This window comes from Oncorhynchus tshawytscha, linkage group LG18 (genome assembly GCF_018296145.1).
Source record: "Oncorhynchus tshawytscha isolate Ot180627B linkage group LG18, Otsh_v2.0, whole genome shotgun sequence".
Taxonomy (NCBI): Eukaryota; Metazoa; Chordata; class Actinopteri; order Salmoniformes; family Salmonidae; genus Oncorhynchus; species Oncorhynchus tshawytscha.
The window spans coordinates 23,807,651-23,825,337 of NC_056446.1; the positions used below are offsets into that span (position 1 = coordinate 23,807,651).

At 45.9% G+C, this 17,687-nt stretch overlaps 1 protein-coding gene across 6 annotated transcripts in view; it reads left to right on the top strand.

The window, feature by feature from the left end:
• The window catches only part of utrn (utrophin), a 334,500-nt gene that overhangs the window by 114,182 nt on the left and 202,631 nt on the right, over nt 1–17,687 (top strand). For all 6 annotated transcript variants that reach the window (XM_042300851.1, XM_042300850.1, XM_042300854.1 and 3 more), the window contains 12 exons: nt 2,310–2,460; nt 3,863–4,038; nt 4,732–4,867; nt 5,645–5,794; nt 6,009–6,161; nt 6,362–6,463; nt 6,638–6,782; nt 6,951–7,168; nt 7,402–7,519; nt 10,640–10,845; nt 11,603–11,757; nt 12,188–12,377. In XM_042300851.1, the coding sequence (XP_042156785.1) occupies nt 2,310–2,460; nt 3,863–4,038; nt 4,732–4,867; nt 5,645–5,794; nt 6,009–6,161; nt 6,362–6,463; nt 6,638–6,782; nt 6,951–7,168; nt 7,402–7,519; nt 10,640–10,845; nt 11,603–11,757; nt 12,188–12,377 (1,900 nt within the window). The remainder of the gene's footprint in view (nt 1–2,309; nt 2,461–3,862; nt 4,039–4,731; nt 4,868–5,644; nt 5,795–6,008; nt 6,162–6,361; nt 6,464–6,637; nt 6,783–6,950; nt 7,169–7,401; nt 7,520–10,639; nt 10,846–11,602; nt 11,758–12,187; nt 12,378–17,687) is intronic.

The following is a 17,687-nucleotide window of genomic DNA, read 5'->3' on the forward strand; positions in this document are numbered from 1 at the left end:
AATGCCACCCAGTTTTCTCACTATCATCCCCTATCTTTGATAAACACAGATATTAAACTGTTTTTCCAAATGTTGTCGTCCCGTCTCGAGATTTACAAATTGGTCCACACGGAACAAAGCGGGTTTAAAAAGCATTTATCCTCAGTTAACCGACTATTACGTACAGTATCTTACATGCTTCATCAGAAACAACAGCTCCTTGGGCTGTGTTTTCTCTCCATGCAGAAACAGCTTTTGATAGACCAGAGATATGACTATTCTAGTCTGTCTTGGAACATATGGGAATTGGCTCATTAAATTGATTAAAATCATATTTACCAATCCCACAGCCATAGTAACAACAGGCAACACCTGCTCTGCTCCATCCGTTCAGCATCACTAGGAGCAGCAGACAAGGCGATCCAATTTCGCCTTTGCTATTCTTATTATCCATGGAACTCCTGCCCCAGGCAATTTGTCAATAGAAGGAAATAAAACCTATTTCTCTCAAATCTACTGATCACTTCATCTCATTATATGCAGAGGATATTGTACTCTATCTAGACAATGTATTTCAATCACTCCCAAATGCATTAAAGTTCATGGATAAATTCAACTTCATCTTAAGTTATAAAATGTAGCTAACCAAATCAGCCCTACTGCCTCTCAAGACCCAGATGGAGGACATCTCTATGTATGAATCCCAATCGTTTACCAGTTAAAGTTTTTGGGAGTAGATATAGTTCCTTCCTTAGATAAAACCATTGGTAAAAACTTTAACAGAACACTCAATTCAACCTGACCTCACTAGATGGACTAACATCCCAGTTGCTTTAACCTGCAGAATCTCTATTGTCAAAATGAATATATTGCCACTGTTGAATTTCTGTAGTTCAAAGGTTCCCATGGCTCCCCCTTCTGGCTATTGGGATCAAATTCATAGTGCTGTTTCTGGGTGGGAAGGGTGGATGTGGGCAGGTGGATTGGAACTAAGGGGGGGGAATGGGTTGGGGTTATCTTTTGTATGCATTTCTATATATTTTTTTGTACCTATAACCACCTCTCTGAAAAAAATGACTAAACTAAATAAAAAGTTGGTCACGTCAGGCAACCCCAGTTCATAACATGAACCCCAGTTCATAATCCTTAAACAGTTCTGGTGCTTAAATTGTGTCAGCCATAAAGTGTGAGGATCCCTACTACACAAATATATTTGGGAGATGTCCTCATTCAGTCCATTATCAACTCACAATAGATTCCATAAGAATAGAGGCTACAGCCATATCAGGACTGTAACAGATTCCAGATCTGCTAGTTTCCTCCCTAATGGTTAAGGTTAGGTGTTGGTCTGGGTAAAACTAGTTTCCTCCCTAATGGTTAGGTGTTGGTCTGGGTAAAACTAGTTTCCACCCTAATGGTTAAGGTTAGGTGTTGGTCTAGGTAAAACTAGTTTCCTCCCTAATGGTTAGGTGTTGGTCTGGGTAAAACTAGTTTCCACCCTAATGGTTAAGGTTAGGTGTTGGTCTAGGTAAAACTAGTTTCCACCCTAATGGTTAGGTGTTGGTCTGGGTAAAACTAGTTTCCTCCCTAATGGTTAAGGTTAGGTGTTGGTCTGGGTAAAACTAGTTTCCTCCCTAATGGTTAGGTGTTGGTCTGGGTAAAACTAGTTTCCACCCTAATGGTTAGGTGTTGGTCTGGGTAAAACTAGTTTCCACCCTAATGGTTAGGTGTTGGTCTGGGTAAAACTAGTTTCCACCCTAATGGTTAGGTGTTGGTCTGGGTAAAACTAGTTTCCACCCTAATGGTTAGGTGTTGGTCTAGGTAAAACTAGTTTCCACCCTAATGGTTAGGTGTTGGTCTGGGTAAAACTAGTTTCCACCCTAATGGTTAGGTGTTGGTCTGGGTAAAACTAGTTTCCACCCTAATGGTTAGGTGTTGGTCTGGGTAAAACTAGTTTCCTCCCTAATGGTTAGGTGTTGGTCTGGGTAAAACTAGTTTCCACCCTAATGGTTAGGTGTTGGTCTGGGTAAAACTAGTTTCCTCCCTAATGGTTAAGGTTAGGTGTTGGTCTGGGTAAAACTAGTTTCCATCCTAATGGTTAGGTGTTGGTCTAGGTAAAACTAGTTTCCTCCCTAATGGTTAGGTGTTGGTCTGGGTAAAACTAGTTTCCACCCTAATGGTTAGGTGTTGGTCTGGGTAAAACTAGTTTCCTCCCTAATGGTTAGGTGTTGGTCTGGGTAAAACTAGTTTCCACCCTAATGGTTAAGGTAAGTGGTTGGACTAGTTCAACTCAACTGATTCAATATCTTCTGTCCCTTGTCTGTCTGTAGGAGTTTTGACTGTGTGGTAGAGGAGTGGAGACAGTTCCATTGTGACCTGAACGACCTGAGCCAGTGGCTGACCGACATAGAACTGGTCCTCACTGAGGGAACCGGACCTGATGGACAACTGGACCTGGACACAGCCAGGACACACCAGGAGGTCAGAGAGTGTGTCTGTGTGTGTCTGTGTGTGTGTGTCTGTGTCTGTGTGTGTGTGAGAAATATAAATGTGTGTATAAATCACTCACTTCAATGAGAACTCTGACATGTTTTATTTATGATGAACACAATTATTTCCATAATCTGAATACGATCAAACAAATCAGACCAGTATGTTTACGTTAGCAACCGATGCGGTTGGGGAGTTTTGGTGAGAGAAAATGTTGTGAACAATACAGCTTCTCTTCTTCATTATCCAGCACTTTTCACGCTCTGTCGTTCATTACAGTAGAGGGAGAGGGAACGAGAGAGGGAGAGGGAACGAGAGAGGGAACGAGAGAGGGAGAGGGAACGGGAGAGGGAACGAGAGAGGGAGAGGGAACGGGAGAGGGAACGAGAGAGGGAGAGGGAACGAGAGAGGGAGAGGGAACGAGAGAGGGAACGAGAGAGGGAGAGGGAACGAGAGAGGGAGATGGAACGAGAGAGGGAGAGGGAACGAGAGAGGGAGAGGGAACGAGAGAGGGAACGAGAGAGGGAGAGGGAACGAGAGAGGGAGAGGGAACGAGAGAGGGAACGAGAGAGGGAGAGGGAACGAGAGGGAGAGGGAACGGGAGAGGGAACGAGAGAGGGAGAGGGAACGAGAGGGAGAGGGAACGGGAGGGAGAGGGAACGAGAGAGGGAGAGGGAACGAGAGAGGGAACGAGAGAGGGAGGGAACGAGAGAGGGAGAGGGAACGAGAGAGGGAGAGGGAACGAGAGAGGGAGAGGGAACGAGAGAGGGAGAGGGAACGAGAGAGGGAGAGGGAACGAGAGAGAGGGAGAGGGAACGAGAGAGAGGGAGAGGGAACGAGAGAGAGGGAGAGGGAACGAGAGAGGGAGAGGGAACGAGAGAGGGAACGAGAGAGGGAACGAGAGAGGGAACGAGAGAGGGAGAGGGAACGAGAGAGAGGGAGAGGGAACGAGAGAGAGGGAGAGGGAACGAGAGAGAGGGAGAGGGAACGAGAGAGGGAGAGGGAACGAGAGAGAGGGAGAGGGAACGAGAGAGGGAGAGGGAACGAGAGAGAGGGAGAGGGAACGAGAGAGAGGGAGAGGGAACGAGAGAGAGGGAGAGAGAGAGGGAACGAGAGAGAGATAGGGAGGGAGAGACTGAAAAACAAGGAGATTAAAATTTGTATTGCTAATATTATATAGTATCTCTACAACTAACATCATCATAATTATCTGTAGGATGCGTGAAACAGCTAGCACTAGTTGCTTGTTGCCATTAGAGTCCAATCTATCCAATACCTATAGTTGCTATCCATTATTCATACCAGATCATTTCCAATTGAGTCATTCTGTTGATTAATACAACTTTATTTCCTAGTTTTATGTTGATCAGTAGCCCCTCTCTCTTCCCTATAGGAGCTGGAGGAGGGTCTAGCCAGTCACATGCCTGTCCTGGCCGGGTTGAGCCAGACAGGGGAGAGGATCATTGGGCAGCTGTCGGCCCCTGATGGGCCACTGATGGAGAACAAGTTGGAGGCCCTGGGACAGCGCTGCAGGGCCGTGCAAAGACAGGTGCTGGACAGACAGCGCAGGTAACCAAGGAGATGAACACCATGGAAACGAAGCACAGTCGCCCTAAAAATAGTACAGTTTTTTTAAGGGTGATATGAAGGGCATTTCGGGCCTCAAAAATTGTGTCCAATGGAAAAAGCATATCTAAATATTTGTGTATGTTTATATGAGGAGGATTAACTAGAATGTTACTGTTACTATGGTGCAGATATGCACCAATAAAATAGTTTATCCATTTATCTAAATGTATGAATATTTTCTGCATCAATGTCCTAGGCTGTAATGTTTGATATCAGCATGATGGATCAGTATACAAATATATCCTAAACGTTAGGATTAGGCATACATACGGCAGCCGTAGAGAAATACATCTCAATCTGTGTGTGTGTGTGTTTGAATGTGTGTTTGTACCTGTGTATGTGTGTGTGTTTGAATGTGTGTTTGTACCTGTGTATGTGTGTGTGTTTGAATGTGTGTTTGTACCTGTGTATGTGTGTGTGTTTGTACCTGTGTGTGTGTGTATGTGTGTGTGTTTGTACCTGTGTATGTGTGTGTGTTTGTACCTGTGTATGTGTGTGTGTTTGTACCTGTGTATGTGTGTGTGTTTGAATGTGTGTTTGTACCTGTGTATGTGTGTGTGTTTGTACCTGTGTATGTGTGTGTGTTTGTACCTGTGTATGTGTGTGTGTTTGTACCTGTGTATGTGTGTGCAGGCTAGCTGGAGGAGACCCTGCCTTATCAGAGCTGGTGAGGCGTAGTGGAGACCTGGCTCTGTGGCTGGAGGAGGCTGAGTGTGCTGTGAGCTCTCTTCCTGTCACCGCTACCGACAAGAACCTCAAAGAACTCAAGGTAAGGCTCAGGGCCAGAACCTGTTGCCCCCCTAACCCACATCTTTTCCAACCCCTTCATTCACCCCTTAATACCCCCTTTTCATCTCCCTGTTACTTCCCTCTCATCTCTCCCTAACCCTCCTTCACCTCTCATCTCTCCCTAACCCTCCTTCACCTCTCATCTCTCCCTAACCCTCCTTCACCTCTCATCTCTCCCTAACCCTCCTTCACCTCTCATCTCTCCCTAACCCTCCTTCACCTCTCATCTCTCCCTAACCCTCCTTCACCTCTCATCTCTCCCTAACCCTCCTTCACCTCTCATCTCTCCCTAAACCTCCTTCACCTCTCATCTCTCCCTAACCCTCCTTCACCTCTCATCTCTCCCTAACCCTCCTTCACCTCTCATCTCTCCCTAACCCTCCTTCACCTCTCATCTCTCCCTAACCCTCCTTCACCTCTCATCTCTCCCTAACCCTCCTTCACCTCTCATCTCTCCCTAACCCTCCTTCACCTCTCATCTCTCCCTAACCCTCCTTCACCTCTCATCTCTCCCTAACCCTCCTTCACCTCTCATCTCTCCCTAACCCTCCTTCACCTCTCATCTCTCCCTAACCCTCCTTCACTTCTCATCTCTCCCTAACCCTCCTTCACCTCTCATCTCTCCCTAACCCTCCTTCACCTCTCATCTCTCCCTAACCCTCCTTCACCTCTCTCTCTTCTCTCCCTAACCCTCCTTCACCTCTCTCTCTTCTCTCCCTAACCCTCCTTCACCTCTCTTTCACCTATCTCACTCTAGACCCTGGCTGAGGAGATGGACGCCGAGAACGAGCGTCTTGGTTGGCTGAACAAGAACGGCCCCCAGATTCTGGCCAATCAGAGTGTGAGTCCTCAGGAGAGAGATCAGCACATGAGCAAACTTAGGACCATCAACCTCAACTGGAGCAAGGTGAGAAGGACCTATTCAACCTGCATTTCCTAATGAACCTAATGCAACTAAGTAGCCTTAATGTCAACTTAAACTGGAGAAGAGAGTAACAATAAAAAAGTGCTAATGGAAATTGACAATCTCTCTCCTTTACCTTCTCTCCATTCCTTGTCTGTCTGTCTCTGTCTGTCTGTCTCTTTGTCTCTGTTTTCCTTCCTCCCTGCTTCTCCTCTAGGTGACTCAAGAGTTGTTAGATAAAGTAGGAGAGGTGGAGGGGAACCTACAGAGTCATGGTCAGTTCCAGGACAAGATGAACAGAATGACCGACTGGGTCCAGGTCACACACCAGAGCCTCAGTGGGAGAGGTGTAAGCCCTGCAGAGAGCCAGGTAATACTCACACACAGCACGTTGACTAACCACGCTAAATTGAAGATGCCTAGGCAGAACCTTAAATCCAGTGTTTTATTGTACTTTGTTAACAAGGTCTCTTTATTTAAATAGAACCATAACTGTCTCCTTTAGATGGAGACATTCAGCCACTCCTGTCTGTCTGTCTCTATGTCCGTCTGTCTCTCTCTGTGTTGTAGGTTCTGGCAGCAGCTATGAGGGAGCGTAAGAGAGAGCTTGAGGAACTGTTGGCCCGCTCCATAGAACTACAAAGACGACAACAGCTGCTTCCCCTGGAGAAGGTCTGCTTTGGCCAACAACAAGCATAACACATTTGCATCAACACACAATGAACAAAAAATACCCCATGAAACAACAGGAGAAAAACGAAATGTTTGTTAAACTGTAGTCACAATCGACTGTAACTCCAGGTGAAGACAGATGTGTGTGTGCTCTCCTGTGCCCCCTGTGTGTAGAGCAAGGTAGAGCAGCTGGCGGCAGACTGGAAGGCTCTGGACGGAAGGTTGAAGGATTCTCAACACCCACCTATGTTGTCTCCATTGCAACATCCTGTTTCTTCTCCATGGACCCACCATGTCGCCCAACAACAACAACTCTCAGGTAACTTAACCAGAAGTATGAATTACTAGTTACTACTTTAACATTCCTATCTGTTTTTAACAACAGAATTTGTCTTCTGGCAATGGCAAAACTGAATACAAAATAAACATTGGATCGAATCAAATTGGCCTCTCTCTACCTCTCTCCTCCCCCCGTGTCCATCCCCAGTGTCAGTGGTCCCATCGGCAGTACAGATGGCCAGTCTGATGAGCGAGGACCGGCACCACCAGACCCCCCGCAGCCCAGAGCTGGTGGCCCCCACAGATCTGAACGAGACGGCCACAGAGCTGGCTGACTGGCTGCTGCTCATCACACAGATGCTCAAGTCCAACATCGTTACTGTAGGGGACACAGACGAGATACGCACCACCATGGGACGCCTACAGGTGTGTGTGTGAATTAATGGGGACTGGTGGAGTGTACTGGGTGATGACTTTAGTCACCGAGTGTGTGGTTACCTGTGGCATATACTGTAACTTGCCATGAACATTGAGTGAGTGTGTATGTAGGTAAACCTCTATATCTGGGAGTCGTGTTTGTAATAGTATTTGCACCTGTGGTTGTGGTTACTGTAATATGTTCATGTAAAAAGGACTTTATAATGAAATATTCTGTCCAGGTGACTAAAAGTGACCTGGAGCAGCGTCACCCCCAGCTGGAGGACATCTTCACTCTGGCCCAGAACATAAAGAACAAGACCTCCAACCTGGATGTACGCACCTCCATCACTGAGAAACGTATGTACCGTATGCTCATAGGGGAAAGCAGGAAGGTACACCTCACCTACCCAACCTTGAATTCAAACTAACAACCCACAACTAGGGCTGTTGCGGTGACCGTATTACTGCCACACCGGCGGTCACGAGTCATGACGGCAGTCAAATTCCACGTGACCGTTTAGTCACGGTAACTAGCTTCTCCAAGCTCTGATGCTGCTGATGGTCATTAGTAGCCTACCAAACATGCTAACTTCCTGGTACTCAGCACTCTATTGTCCCTCTAATTACTCTGACATCAATGCAAATGTAATCAAACACTTCATGAGAGCCCATGAGCTTATGTTGCGCAACATTTCTATAGGCTATGCAATTGCGTGAGGAAACAGAGTGATGGCCTCTTAAAAACAGGAGGATCCCATCAGCTTTCTATAGGCTAGGCCTATTGTATTTATTTCATTTCTCAACTTTCTAATATTAAGCACATTGCTTCTCTTTACAACGGGAGTATAGCCTACCTGGCTGGCAAGAAAATGAACCACGGTAAAAGTGTCCTCCATTCGCTATTTAAGTGCATAGATGACATGTATTTTTTCCCCTGCCTCTGTTTCGAGACAGGTGCATGATAATGGTCCGTTCTATATCAAAACAAATGTCACGCATATATTATTAAGCATATGTAAAGACAAGACTAAATCAAGAAGTGTCATTGGTGACAATATTAGCCTATCACTTGTGAATGATATATTGCGACTTTTTCAAATCATAGTCACGCACCTCATGTAGCCTAGCCCATAGGCCTATATGTTTTAATAAGGTCAGTATCACACCTCATGTAGCCTAGCCCATAGGCCTATATGTTTTAATAAGGTCAGTATCACACCTCATGTAGCCTAGCCCATAGGCCTATATGTTTTAATAAGGTCAGTATCACACCTCATGTAGCCTAGCCCATAGGCCTATATGTTTTAATAAGGTCAGTATCACACCTCATGTAGCCTAGCCCATAGGCATATATGTTTTAATAAGGTCAGTATCACACCTCATGTAGCCTAGCCCATAGGCCTATATGTTTTAATAAGGTCAGTATCACACCTCATGTAGCCTAGCCCATAGGCCTATATGTTTTAATAAGGTCAGTATCACACCTCATGTAGCCTAGCCCATAGGCCTATATGTTTTAATAAGGTCAGTATCACACCACATGTAGCCTAGCCCATAGGCCTATATGTTTTAATAAGGTCAGTATCACACCACATGTAGCCTAGCCCATAGGCCTATATGTTTTAATAAGGTCAGTATCACACCACATGTAGCCTAGCCCATAGGCCTATATGTTTTAATAAGGTCAGTATCACACCTCATGTAGCCTAGCCCATAGGCCTATATGTTTTAATAAGGTCAGTATCACACCTCATGTAGCCTAGCCCACAGGCCTATATGTTTTAATAAGGTCAGTATCACACCTCATGTAGCCTAGCCCATAGGCCTATATGTTTTAATAAGGTCAGTATCACACCACATGTAGCCTAGCCCATAGGCCTATATGTTTTAATAAGGTCAGTATCACACCTCATGTAGCCTAGCCCATAGGCCTATATGTTTTAATAAGGTCAGTATCACACCACATGTAGCCTAGCCCATAGGCCTATATGTTTTAATAAGGTCAGTATCACACCACATGTAGCCTAGCCCATAGGCCTATATGTTTTAATAAGGTCAGTATCACACCACATGTAGCCTAGCCCATAGGCCTATATGTTTTAATAAGGTCAGTATCACACCTCATGTAGCCTAGCCCATAGGCCTATATGTTTTAATAAGGTCAGTATCACACCACATGTAGCCTAGCCCATAGGCCTATATGTTTTAATAAGGTCAGTATCACACCTCATGTAGCCTAGCCCATAGGCCTATATGTTTTAATAAGGTCAGTATCACACCTCATGTAGCCTAGCCCATAGGCCTATATGTTTTAATAAGGTCAGTATCACACCTCATGTAGCCTAGCCCATAGGCCTATATGTTTTAATAAGGTCAGTATCACACCTCATGTAGCCTAGCCCATAGGCCTATATGTTTTAATAAGGTCAGTATCACACCTCATGTAGCCTAGCCCATAGGCCTATATGTTTTAATAAGGTCAGTATCACACCACATGTAGCCTAGCCCATAGGCCTATATGTTTTTGATAAGCTTTGTATTACAACTAAAGGGGCCAAATAACTTCTTCAAATGAAGCACATTAATCTGTTTTACAAGGGGTGTAAAGCCTAACTGACATACATACACAGCACGTGAGTTTCAAGTTTGGGGAAGTACATTTTCAACCTACAAATGCACCTTTATAATAAAAGCATTACCTGCATAATCACATTTGCGGTCACTGATAATGGTGTTTTCCTGCTAATGGAATATCCATGATTATAGCCTACTGCAGTGTGCTCATCGCTGTGTTTATAATGTGAAGAAAGAGCCTAATAGTTGATCAACATTTTAAGCTAAACGTTCTCATCTGTCATGTCAGGCTCATTGCTTCAAACAGGTTTTTTATGCTAGTGGTTATATTCATTTGGGCTCTATCGCATCCCACAACTGTCCCTTAGAATGTATAAAACATCTCAATAAATAGCCCAACATTTGTATCACAATTAAAGTTATATGAATTACTCTAAATGAAGCATATAGGAGGACCTGTTTCTTTGTTAACCTCTCAACACAGAAGAGACACGTGCACACTCCCTCAAATCGTCAAATTCAGCTATGTTCAGTTGTATTCTTCATGCTATAAAATAATGGAATTCTAAGCAAATCTTGTCTGCTAAATGAACTAGTGTAGCTCACAGCCATATGGCATAGCCAGATCAGGACCTAACATAACGACAACTCAGAGTACGCTATTCTTTTCTTCTGAAATAGACTACATTTTCTTCATATCATGTTTGTTTAGACCTGTCTAAAATAAATAATGGATTTATTGTGAAGGTGTAGGCTGTATTACATGGATTTATTAGACTTTTTAAAATGTAGATGTTCCAAAGGTCTTCGTCAGTGGCTTGCAGGCTATGGATATGCATTACTTTCTATCTGGTAATATTACCACCACTATTTATCTTTCTCCCTCCGTCTCTCTCACTGCAGTAGAGAAGGTGCATAGCCAATGGGACAACACGCAGCACGGCGTAGAGGCACGGCTCCAGCAGCTGGACAGTATGATTGGCCACAGCGACCAGTGGGAGGAGCAGAGGCAGGAGGTGAAGGCTCTGATTGGTCAGAACGAGGGGCGCCTGCACAACCTACTGCAGCTCTCCAGGGAACCCCTGACCAAACAGCTCAGTGACAACAAGGTGAGAGATCCACTGACCCTTCATCTTTGAACTACTGACCCCCTGCCCCATTAGCCAGATGAGAGTAGCCCCGAACCACTGATAAAAGGTGTGATATTTTTCATTATGTTATGTTAAGGTTAGGATTGGGTAGTAATCTGATTCTAGATCTGTGACTCAAAACTGTTTTTGGAAAGTATGTTTATGTGTGTTTGCATGCTAGCCCGATAGAGAACACACACATTTTGTACCTTTCATCATGCGTTTTAATATCGCTGGTGTGACATACTGATTATGATGAGTATATGCATATGACAGGGCTTACTGTTGGTATGTCACGACTGTTATTGATAGTGTTAATGAGAGCTGTTCAAACATGCCAAGCCGGCAGATAATGGTATGTATATGAGCTGTTTTATGTGGGGATTGTCAGATGTAGACTTTCTTTTCGGGTGGCCAATGCAACGCCAACCTGAAACACTAGAGGGCATCTGTGTTTAACTCACTGTGGTACTTTACTGTAGTTCCAATGCCCTAGAACAGGTACTGATAGGATACCTCTGACAAGGTAATCATTATTTCTCATTTAATTAAATGGGTTAGCATACCTTTAGTAAACAAAGTGAGATCCTGAGGGAACTGTGGTAATTGCAGTGAGATTAAAAGGCATTAGACGTGGAAATGAAAGAAGTTTAAATAAAGATTTAGAAAGCCATTTGCTGTTTAGTCTGTGAGGAGTATGTTGTTATTTGTTGTTTGTTTATGTTTTCTTCTCCAGGTGTTCTTGCAAGACCTGGGAAGAGGTCAGGGTACCGTGGTAACCTTTAACGAGCTGTCCAATCAGCTCCTGCGAGAGTATTCTGCAGATGACACGAGGAGGATCAAAGAGGTCACAGACAAACACAACAGAGCCTGGAACAGCATCAACAACAGGTGGACACACATACACACAGACACACAGGGGGGACCAAAACATTTATTTACATTCAAAATCCTATTTTCCCAAACCCCTAACCCAAAACCTAAACCTAACTCCTAATCTTAACCCTAACCCGAAACCTAACCCCTAAACCTAAAATAGCAGTTTTCCTTTTGGGGACCGGCAAAATGTCCCCACTTGTTTTACTATAGTTGTGAGGACTTTAGAAACCCAAAGGATGGCAAAGTTGGACACACACACACACACACACACACACACACACACACACACACACACACACACACACAAATATCACTTTGATAATGTTATGAGATATTTGAATTATACCCAGATAGCTAATTAAACAATGACCTCCAACCAAACCAATGCTTGATCATTGGACATTACATTGATCAACTAATTAGTGTGTTGATTGAATGACAGGGCTAGTGACCGCCAGGCCCAGCTGGACAGTGACCTGACTGCGCTACAGACTTCCCTCAGGGAGCTGGAGGCCTTCCTCAAGTGGCTTCAGGAGGCCGAAACTACCGTCAACGTCCTGGCCGACGCCTCCCAGAGGGAGGAGCTATCACAGGACTCTGCCCACGTCAAGGAGCTGAGGGGGCAACTGGAGGTAGGCCATGCCCATTTGATCTGCTGATTGTGTGTGTGTGTGTGTGTGTGTGTGTGTGTGTGTGTGTGTGTGTGTGAGTTTTTAGCCGACGGGAAAAGAAGAGAACTGAGATTGACGCTCGGTATATGAACAGTATATTGAGTGATATATGGAGATAAATGGCTTGGCTGAGGGGCTGAATACAGAGAGAGGTTGAAATAAGGAGGTCAAAGGAGGTGTGTGGGAGACGGGGACAGGTGCTGTCCTCTTATCCCCCTGTCATCCCTCATTAAGATAGTGTGCGTGCATTCATGTGAGCTGTGTGTGTGTGGTCACTCATTGATTTTTCTGTCATGCGCTGTTCAGTGATGTGGTATGTGTCTTCTCGCCTATTGCTTGTCATTTTCCCGCCTCTTACGATGACACATGTTGTCCTCCCTTTTGATTTATAAATGGTCTATTCAAAATCCTCCTTGACTTGTGTTTGGTTGTGTGACAGCTCTTTGACAGAGATGAGCTCTTTTCATACCACACAGTCATGTCAATCTGGTTCTGGTTTTATTTGTTCACACGCGTGGTCTCCCTCTTTCACCCCTTATCTCTCTATCACAATGCCCCTGTCTGTGTAAAAAGAGACCGTCTGAACGCCACATTGATTCCTGTGTCTAAGGGGGATATGTTGAGAGGGCGCATGAAAGAGGATGGGAGGGAGGGAGATGTTCTTCCTGTAGTTGTCCAGATAAGGCCGTAGTGTCTGTCCCTTTTTACCTGCATTGTGAAACCGGGCTGAACTCGCACGCACACGCGCACGGTTCCTGTGAATCACAGATACTGTTCTGATGATCACAGATGAAATACTATAGACTCCTACAGTCATCTATGATTTTCTTCATCTCCCATTGAGTTGTGCCTTTTCATTCTGTTTTTCTAGGTTAGTCTCACTTGAGGGAGCATTGATGCTCTAAAAACAGCCTGCTCATACACGGCCTCATACACGGCCTCTTACAAGGCATCTCACACGGCCTTTTACACGGTCTCCTACATGGCCTCTTAATCGGTCTCATACACAGCCTTATACACGGTCTCATACACGGGCTCATACACGGCCTCACATGTCCTCAAATGGTCTCATACATGGTCTCAAACATGGCCTCATACATGGCCTCATATATGGCCTCATACATGACCTCATATGGCCTTATACATGGTCTCATACGGTCTCATACACAGCCTCATACACAGCCTCACATGTCCTCACATGGTCTCATACATGGCCTCATACATGGCCTCATACATGGCCTCATATGGCCTTATACATGGTCTCATACATTGCCTCATACATCGCCTCATACATGACCTCATATGGTCTCTTTTCTCCAGCTCTGTTTCCACCTACAGGAAGCCCATCTTGTGATTTCAAATGGAGATTTCTGGAAATACCTTTATTTTTTTATTCCACCCTCTCTACCCCTTCTTGTCCTCTCTCCTCTACTCCTCCTTAACCCTTATTTCCCTCTTATTTCCCTCTTATTTCTCTCTCTCCCTCTGTCTCTCAACTTGGGTAAGATTGATGGACTGCAGTCAGAGCCAAATGGAAACTGTATGAATGAAAGCAAATGAATGGGGAAGGAGGAAAGAGAGGGGGATTAGAGAGAGGAGGAGATAACAGGACAGAGAATGGTCAGATTGAGATACGGGGGAAAGGAGCCTGGAGCCTTGCTTCATTCAGAGTGACTCTTGTGTCACCAGTCAATGTCAAGTCTGTCACCTTACCGGAGTTTCTTCTTGAGATGCTCCATATAACCACAAGCCACATGATTTCTTAGGAGAAGAAAAAGCCAATGTTCCTCAGAGGTTTGGTCTTAGAGAGGTGCTATAGAAAGATAAAGCACATTAGGTTAGTTCTTACAACTGGAGAACAAATGTTTTATTTAATCCTAGAGGTTGAAATACACAATCTACTACTGTATATATAAAAACAAATATGTGATAAGGTTTACATTTTTTGAGGTGATACGAGATGATGGTTGTCATGTGTGGTGTCATATTGTGTTGCACCATGCTAGCCTGTTTCCCCTCAGCTGGTCTGGTGCCATATTGTGTTGCACCGTGCTAGCCTGTTACCCCTCAGCTGGTCTGGTGCCATATTGTGTTGCACCGTGCTAGCCTGTTTCCCCTCAGCTGGTCTGGTGCCATATTGTGTTGCACTGTGCTAGCCTGTTTCCCCTCAGCTGGTCTGGTGCCATATTGTGTTGCACCGTGCTAGCCTGTTTCCCCTCAGCTGGTCTGGTGCCATATTGTGTTGCACCGTGCTAGCCTGTTTCCCCTCAGCTGGTGTGGTGCCATATTGTGTTGCACCGTGCTAGCCTGTTTCCCCTCAGCTGGTCTGGTGCCATATTGTGTTGCACCGTGCTAGCCTGTTTCCCCTCAGCTGGTCTGGTGCCATATTGTGTTGCACCGTGCTAGCCTGTTTCCCCTCAGCTGGTGTGGTGCCATATTGTGTTGCACCGTGCTAGCCTGTTTCCCCTCAGCTGGTGTGGTGTCATATTGTGTTGCACCGTGCTAGCCTGTTTCCCCTCAGCTGGTCTGGTGCCATATTGTGTTGCACCGTGCTAGCCTGTTTCCCCTCAGCTGGTCTGGTGCCATATTGTGTTGCACCGTGCTAGCCTGTTTCCCCTCAGCTGGTCTGGTGCCATATTGTGTTGCACCGTGCTAGCCTGTTTCCCCTCAGCTGTGTTGCACCGTGCTAGCCTGTTTGCCCTCAGCTGGTGTGGTGCCATATTGTGTTGCACCGTGCTAGCCTGTTTCCCCTCAGCTGGTGTGGTGTCATATTGTGTTGCACCGTGCTAGCCTGTTTCCCCTCAGCTGGTCTGGTGCCATATTGTGTTGCACCGTGCTAGCCTGTTTCCCCTCAGCTGGTCTGGTGCCATATTGTGTTGCACCGTGCTAGCCTGTTTCCCCTCAGCTGGTCTGGTGCCATATTGTGTTGCACCGTGCTAGCCTGTTTCCCCTCAGCTGGTCTGGTGCCATATTGTGTTGCACCGTGCTAGCCTGTTTCCCCTCAGCTGGTCTGGTGCCATATTGTGTTGCACCGTGCTAGCCTGTTTACCCTCAGCTGGTGTGGTGCCATATTGTGTTGCACCGTGCTAGCCTGTTTCCCCTCAGCTGGTGTGGTGTCATATTGTGTTGCACCGTGCTAGCCTGTTTCCCCTCAGCTGGTCTGGTGCCATATTGTGTTGCACCGTGCTAGCCTGTTTCCCTTCAGCTGGTCTGGTGCCATATTGTGTTGCACCGTGCTAGCCTGTTTCCCCTCAGCTGGTCTGGTGCCATATTGTGTTGCACCGTGCTAGCCTGTTTCCTCTCACCGTGCTAGCCTGTTTCCTCTCAGCTGGTCTGGTGCCATATTGTGTTGCACCGTGCTAGCCTGTTTCCCCTCAGCTGGTCTGGTGCCATTTTGTGTTGCACTGTGCTAGCCTGTTTCCCCTCAGCTGGTGTGGTGCCATATTGTGTTGCACCGTGCTAGCCTGTTTCCCCTCAGCTGGTCTGGTGCCATATTGTGTTGCACCGTGCTAGCCTGTTTCCCCTCAGCTGGTCTGGTGCCATATTGTGTTGCACCCTGCTAGCCTGTTTCCCCTCAGCTGGTCTGGTGCAATATTGTGTTGCACCGTGCTAGCCTGTTTCCCCTCAGCTGGTCTGGTGCCCTATTGTGTTGCACCGTGCTAGCCTGTTTCCCCTCAGCTGGTCTGGTGCCATATTGTGTTGCACCGTGCTAGCCTGTTTCCCCTCAGCTGGTCTGGTGCCATATTGTGTTGCACCGTGCTAGCCTGTTTCCCCTCAGCTGGTCTGGTGCCATATTGTGTTGCACCGTGCTAGCCTGTTTCCCCTCAGCTGGTCTGGTGCCATATTGTGTTGCACCGTGCTAGCCTGTTTCCCCTCAGCTGGTCTGGTGTCATATTCAGCTGCAGTGACTCCATGTGAAGCCACCATGCAGCCTGTTTCCTATTATTCACTGTCACACAGGAGCACAGAGACACGCACAACACACAGAATGAGGGCAGAGGGCAACACACACACACACACACACTCCAAAGAGTCAGAGATGTAGCAGTAATGCTCTCACACAGAGAGGGCAAAGGGCACACTGTTGTAAGGGAGCTTTTATCTTTCTCCGATGTTTTCACCTTGATATGTACCTATGTGTACAAAAAAATGCTACATTGGCTTATTGTGCACGTGTGTGTGCATGTTAAAAAGCTAAAACCAGTGCATTCCAGTCTATATAGTCAAAGCTGTACAGCAAACACCATACCGATTCTGGCCCTTCTCAAACATGAACTTTCATTCTACAGCATGTTGGAATCGCTGGCCAAACAATGCTGTAACTTAATGTGAACACGATGCTAGTTCCCGATGGGGTTCATATACATGCCGACACTAACGGACTGGAAACCCAGTGATGTCACTAACTGGGTTAGCTAGCGGTATTCCTGTAATTCCCTTCGAATAATCAATACTGTGTGGAATGAGTGAACACATGTATGGCTCACCAAATTTAGATCTGGCTTCACAGAGCACTCGATAATCACTCTCGCTTTCTCACATGGTTATCTAAGCGTATATGTGTGTGCCTGTGTGTGTGTGCGCACGCATGTGTGTGTGTATGGGGGTCGAGAGTGTGTGTGTCTGTGTGTGTGTGTGTTCAATGCTAAGCCTCCCTTTCCCATCCTGCTACTGAGTCTTTTCCCTGGATATGAAGTGACAGGCAAGACAGGGGCCATATGGGCATTAATATGTCCCTTAGCTCAAAGCTGAACACACACTCTTATTTAGAGTTTACTGTGTGTGTGTGTGTGTGTGTGTGTGTTCTGTATTTATAAATCTTGGGAAACTGAGATGATGTGGTGTGAGAAGGAGTGCTTTGTCTGTCGCGCTGGGGGAGTCTTTAGGGAAAAAATGGGATCAGATCCTGAGTGCAGGAGAAAGTCATGTTTCGGAATCTATTAACAGAGCAAATTACAGATGCTACTACTGAATCAGCACTTCCTCTGTTTCCATGTCTCTGTTTCTCTTTCATATACTAATCTTCACTTTCTTTTAATTTTCTTCTCTTTAATGCGCTCACAAAATGTACTTTCCCCTTTATCTGCTTTTCTCTCTTCCCTTCTCTCTTCCCTCTCTTCCCTTCCCTCTTATATCCCCTCTCTTCCCTCCCCTCTCTTCCCTCCCCTCTCTTACCTTCCCTCTCTTACCTCCCCTCTCTTACCTCCCCTCTCTTACCTCCCCTCTCTTACCTTCCCTCTCTTACCTCCCCTCTCTTACCTCCCCTCTCTT